Source organism: Chenopodium quinoa, unplaced genomic scaffold (genome assembly GCF_001683475.1).
Source record: "Chenopodium quinoa cultivar QQ74 unplaced genomic scaffold, ASM168347v1, whole genome shotgun sequence".
Taxonomy (NCBI): domain Eukaryota; kingdom Viridiplantae; phylum Streptophyta; class Magnoliopsida; order Caryophyllales; family Amaranthaceae; genus Chenopodium; species Chenopodium quinoa.
In genome coordinates, this window is record NW_018743175.1 from 2098858 (window position 1) to 2105114 (window position 6257).

Sequence of the window (6257 nt, forward strand, 5' to 3'; positions counted from 1 at the left end):
TATTTTGCTTGCCATATACAGACTTCGAATTGATTCTATTCAACTTCACTGTGTGCCGGCAAAATACATAATTGATCCTTCATTCTATGATCACAGGAACACATAACATGAGAGTGACAAACTTTAGTTTATTGGCGTCAAATTTGAAATTTCTTAGACAAATTTGGTTTTGACAAATCTTGAACAAAAACCCAGAGATCGAAATTGAGTTAGTGTGATTAATCCATATAATGTTTATTAGGGAATAGTATTTTATTATGATTTAAAATTCATTGATTGCTTGACTGCGAATGTATTTTAACTAATCATCTTACTATTATAACTATAGAAAGTTTGATGGTTATAGACAGTAGAAAGATCGTGTTATCCTAGGCACTTTGCATTCTGAAATGGTAATACTAAAAATTACTTGATTGAAGATTTGCAACGAAAGCAAATGCGGCAGGATTCAGATCTCCTAGTAACCAAACTAACCAACGTGTATTGTATGAAGGAACATCACAAGTTTTTCACTTGTAATTATATACTCCGTAATCTGTTTCGTAGGAGAAACTCTATGTTAATCTCCTTCGTTTGTATGCGGGGTATCGTAATTGAATATCATTAGATTCAATCTTTATTATACTTCAAAAAGTTACTCACTCCGTTCAATTGCACTTCGTATCTGGTTTCAAGAACAAGTCAATATAGACACTGATATATATTTATTTGAAATGAAGAGTATAATAAAATTAGCCCAAATTTCATTGTATAGGCATTATTACCAAATCTACAAGTTAAATGCCACCTTCTTAACACTTAAATATCTTGTAATTGTTTCCTGTTTCCTGTAATGGCGATAAAGCTTTGCTGCTTGTAGAGTTGTAGTGAATTCTTTTATGGACTTTCTGTTTATCAGTCTCTATTCCCCATACATGACTTTTGACGCACGATAATACGACTACGACAAAAAAGAAGAAGAATACAGATAGTGAACATGCAAAACACTACAAGAGCAATGTAGTACATCCTTTTGAGAAAATTTTCCATTGAGTGATATCTTAGGTAGGTTTGTACATGCAGAAACTCAACGATTCTTTATGGTACTTTCTCCAGTAGCCATTATTCAGCAAAATTGGTATAGCTCTATAGCTGTATGCTACCAAGCCTCATGTTACAAAATACAACGGGGCATTCACTCTATTACACTTCCAATGAATAACCACTTGTCGGTTTAGCAAGAAATAAATTATCAGACACGGCATGCCTGATGTATCTCTATTCTACTCATTGGTAATGTCCAACTAAAGCTGCACTATGCCTTTGTACCTCTTTATCGGGGTCATAAAACAATCTAGTGTGGTTTTGGTTTATATCCATCAACTGCAAAATTTCTGGTGGCCACAGGCAGAGCCAAGCGAATTCCATCTAGTTCAGGCTTTGCTTCAATTTGGCAACCAAGGCGAGACCTAAATAAGCAATCATTGAGGTCTAGAACCAGGAGAGACAACTTAGAGTAATTGAATAAAGTAGAGAAGATATACTTACGTTTCTGTAAGCCCAAAGGCGAGATCCAACATGTCATTTTCTTCATCAGATGGGTCTGGCAGTTTGTTGTAGTAGTCCACATCCTGATAAACAAAACGTGTTAAACATTTGAAGCCATTGGGGGGCAAAGAGGTAACAAATATTTACGCAAAAAAAAAAAAAAAAAAAGGAAAAAAGAAAAAGAGAGAGAGAGAGAGATGGACTTCCTTACCATTACTATAACGTGACATGTGGAACATGCACAGGATCCCTCGCATGCTCCTACAGAGACAAAATAATGTTAGCAGAATGCTCCCTTGGTTACGAGCAGCCATGGAAGCCTTAGAAGACAAACAAAGAAAATATTTAGGCACTGTAGAGTTTCATGATGCTGAGCCTTGTCTACAACAAAGAAATTCAAATTCAAGAACGGAGTGTAACAAGACAAGCGGAATGCCTACCTTCTAGCTCAACGTCATTCGAATGAGCAGCTTCTAGCATGCTTGTGCCTATCGGAACCTTAACCTGTTTCTCCGAACCATCTGTTTCAACAAATGTCACATTTATTCTGCAGATGAGAGTAAATGAAATCAACAGGAGAGGAAGGTAATTAAAATGATAGAAACAGAAATGTGAAAGGAAAGTAGGGGAAATTGTTCTGATGGCAGTTAAAAGTGGGGAAAAAGAAAAGGTAAGAATGCTCACTGTTGCTCCTCATTTCCATCTTTGCTGGAATCAGTGGTACAAAAATATCGATGCGTCTGAACAAAAATCCAACACGTGCATATGAGTAAATATAAAAGTAGGAACAACACAGTCCTTGTAATTCTCAAATTACACATATAGCAGTAAAATATAATCTTCTTATCTGTTCATTTTAACAAATCAGACAACTTAGTATCTTTTGCATAGAGCGAGAGGCCCGGAGAGCACACACATACAGCAAATCAACAAGTAGTAGCCAATTCAGAAAAACTTGTGTGGACCTGGTTCACAATATAAAATGAACATAGTGCCCCTGATATTAAAATGAACATAGTATTATTGTGAACCTGAGGTCTTTACGTGCGTGACCTTATAATTAACATAGTACCCCTAATATTAAATATAGTAAATTTAATTTTAACATAGTAACTTTTACTCCCTCCATCTCATAATACCATGTCTCTTTGAGATTTTACACGGGAATTAAAAAAGTTGTAAATTTCTTAAAATTAATTATTAGAAATACATATGTGCATGTGGGGTTAGAGAGAGATAAAGAGAAAGAAAAAGTATTGGGAATAATTGAAGAGATAGAGAGATAAAGTGTTGGAAATTGATGTTAAAAAAAAAAAGGAAAAAAGATGACAGCTCATTAAAAAGAGGGTAATAATGTCAAAAAGTACAATCTTTAAATAGAAAGAGGCATTGTATTTCGGTTTACCTAAAAAAGAAAAGAGGCATTGTATTATGAGACGGAGGGAGTATAAAAACTTGTGTGATTTTTAATATTATTGCAAACCTAAAGTATGACGTTATGTTGAACATAGAGACCTTAATTTTAACATATAAACCTTTATTATTCATATTGACTAAATTTAAAATTTTCATTTAAAAAAAAATAAATTAATTAATCTCTACCTTTATAGAAACACAATCATTTTTATTTAACATAATAATCTTTATTTTAACATAGTGGCCCTTTTTTCATTAATAAAACAGTCATAGTATCTCTACTATTAGTTGTTCACAATAAATTATTATAAACCAGGTCTATTTAAGAGTTTGTATAGCCAGTTTGCCACTTGCTAGCAGCCATAGGTAAATGAAATAAAGTTGACCTTGTTGTAGTGAACTAAAAGCCCAAAACCAAAACCTTAAATTATAAAACTTGAACTACCAAGAGAATCTTTCACATGATAGCTAACGAACCTTAAACCATTAAAATCTCGGCCTTATAAGGACTAAAGATTCAAGGAAAGAGGAACTTGTTATAGTGTTGGTGATCATATAACATTGAAAATTGGACAAATATTACAAACAAGCCAGTACTATTATTTATTTTAAAAGTTTTCTAAATATCGATAACAGATACCTGTGGGGGAAGCTGAAGCAAAGTCTCCATCCTGCTTGAAGATGCATATAGGTATGGTGTTCTTTGTATATGTGATAATTGCCCTAGCAAAAAAGTTCAGGTCAAAACTAGATTTTTGCAGAAACTCATTTAAGTGTAGAGCATACACAAGGTACTTTCATCCACAAGCATAACTAGTCAAGAATGCAAATATGTTTTTAGGATTCCCATGATATTTGATACTTTAAACTTCAAGTTACCAGGCCTTCTATTGTCTTTTTTCATTTTTTCTTTCCCTTGCTCTAGGAAGACAACTAACATTCAGCACTATTACAGGAAACTTGAGTTTCCACTTTTAAACATAAATAATGAAAGATAAAGGGATTCCATTAATGGAGCACACCAAAGTTTTTATGTACATAATCTTTCCTTTTTGACTTACTGTAGGGGGGGAAATTAAGCACAGAAAGTAGGCAGCTATGAAGAGTTACTAAAAGAAATCTTCTCAATGCCATCCACACTGATAGGCTACAGCCATCTAATCTTTGTTTAACTATGTCTATCCAACATTTGTTTCTCAAATCTTACTGACTCTTCTGCTGATTCCATCAAATCGAAGATGCATTTTATTGTTAATTTTGAGCCTGGTAGCCAAATATAAGTAGAATGGGTAGCAAAATCCTGGATTGAAATGCCATTCTCAGTCCATAAAACAAATAGCTGAGGTTATATTCTGCAAGGAATGGGCCTAGACCCCCTATTGTGGCTACTTACTCAAGACGTAAGAAGGCTGATGGAAGAATGTGAGGAGAGCTGACCTGTCTTAATGCTTCTAGATTCTGTTGCAATTCTGTTATTTTTGTTGAGGGCTTCATTAGTCTTTTTGTTTTAAGAATAAAATTCTGTTAGGGAAGGGGGATGAATGTAAGCTAGAATTGTGTAGAAGGAATAGTAGTTTAAATAGCAGTGCATGGATGCAAGAATGGGCATCCAGAAAATTATACAGAAAGCTTAGGCTTGGGGAGAGTTCCTTCCTCTCAAAAGAAGGCTGGCTAACTGTTACTCTATCAATACAATCAGCACTCCTTCTCACTCTCTTACTGATTCCTAGGATATTCATTTTGTCCAGCTCTTGATAATGTATTTCAGTATCTAGATGAGAGGATTTGAACAGAAAGTGGTGGGGAGCACTATAGAGGACCCATTTTCATTTGCATATAGAATGGGGGAGATGGGATTATGGGAAGGTAAATGGAAGACTCCAACTCTGTTTCCCTTTTAATAAACAAAATCATTCTGGATTTGGAATTTGGAGAGAAAAGACAAGCACAGTTCTCCCTCCCCTCCATTCCCTCTCTTTCCTTCCCTTCCTCTACCCACATACACCAGTGCTAATGCCTAAGCATCCCAATCAATCTAGACGTTCTGTAACAGCAACAACTTAGTATTAATACTCTTAATGTTTATTATCTCCAAACTGTTAAAGCAGAATTCTAATCCATGGCTAACACTTGATAACCCCAATTTTCACCTTCGAGGAAAAACTATTGGCATACAAGAATACTTCTCAATCTCTGACTGACTCTGAGTATCTAGAAGCATAACATATTCCCATTCACCATCCTACCAAAAGACTTCCTAGTGAAAAATTCTATCTTTTACACTTTGTTTGGATAGCAAGATAAAAGAGAAAGGAAGGAGAGGGGGAGGTAGAGCCATAGAGCTCCATTCTCCCTCCAAAGTATCCAAATTAGGAGGGATTGTGTTTATTATAGGATGGAAAATAGATTCCTGCCTTATCTTCCCTCAACCCCTTATCCAAACAAAAGAAATTGTTCCCCTCCCTTTCCCTTCCATCTCTTTCTCTCCATTTCCTCTTATCCAAAGTGCTAAGGTTAAGGTAGACGGAGTTCAACAATCTACAAATATCATATAAAAAAGTGTTTTGCACTCAAAAATGCATACAAGGGAATTGTCACTTCAATGAAGCACAAAAATAGCATCAACCAAATATCAGAAACTTCAACCGAACGAGCGAATTGTAAAGCATTAACCAATAGTTACTATTACTATTCAAAATTAGGAAAAAGCATGGAAATTTGAGGATTCAGAACCAAACCTTGAGTCAATTTCTTGATTGCCTGAGCTCCAAAACTTGAAATTCTAGAAACCCACATAATCTTGGAAGATTATTAAGCACTATCAATCTGAAACAGAAGAAATGAACAAAAATGATTCCAGCATTTACATATTCTCAACATTGGAGAAACTCTTCACCAATAAGTTGGGCATAAAATCAAACACTTGGCAGGCAACATTAAAGGGGCAGCTCCAGGCCAGTTTCCGAAAAGCTCCATTTTCATAATTTCAGTAATTATAACAAATACTTGAATAATTTACCTTAGAAGAACCCTAAATTGACAAATTAACGATAAACCCTAGATTGTTAAATTGATATTCGATGATTAAAGAAGAAAAAATAAAGTCAAAACATCTTGCCTGAGAAGCTGCTTCAATGGAGGAGAGAAAGCTTAGAAGCCGCTCAAATAGAAGATTCAGAGTACGCTACAATGGTAGAGAGAGGAGAGCAGCGTAAACGTGGAATGCTACAAACTACAAAGGGAAAAATGAGGAAGGAGATAGCTTTTTAGAAAGCTTTTAGCTTATTGAGCTCTATTAAACGTTTGACCAATTT

At 35.0% G+C, this 6257-nt stretch overlaps 1 protein-coding gene across 1 annotated transcript; it reads right to left on the minus strand.

The window, feature by feature from the left end:
• Window positions 1-1010: 1010 nt before the first annotated feature.
• On the minus strand, window positions 1011-6257 carry LOC110732408 (2Fe-2S ferredoxin-like). Its single transcript, XM_021912347.1, has 8 exons — window positions 6062-6257; window positions 5682-5769; window positions 3584-3666; window positions 2212-2267; window positions 1968-2074; window positions 1739-1788; window positions 1528-1610; window positions 1011-1448 (listed from the first exon to the last, which is right to left on the minus strand). Exons 2-8 carry the CDS (start codon window positions 5737-5739, stop codon window positions 1334-1336), a joined length of 552 nt encoding a protein of 183 aa, XP_021768039.1. The 5' UTR covers window positions 5740-5769; window positions 6062-6257; the 3' UTR covers window positions 1011-1333.

What these genes read in the sequence shown, in the direction of transcription:
- LOC110732408 (XM_021912347.1), bottom strand. Translation starts at nt 5,739, where the DNA reads ATGTGGGTTTCTAGAATTTCAAGTTTTGGAGCTCAGGCAATCAAGAAA. An exon ending in GATGGAAATGAGGAGCAACA is followed by an intron (nt 2,075 to 2,211) that starts GTGAGCATTCTT and finishes TCTCATCTGCAG; the next exon opens with AATAAATGTGACATTTGTTG. An exon ending in GCCTTTGGGCTTACAGAAAC is followed by an intron (nt 1,449 to 1,527) that starts GTAAGTATATCT and finishes TTGCTTATTTAG; the next exon opens with GTCTCGCCTTGGTTGCCAAA.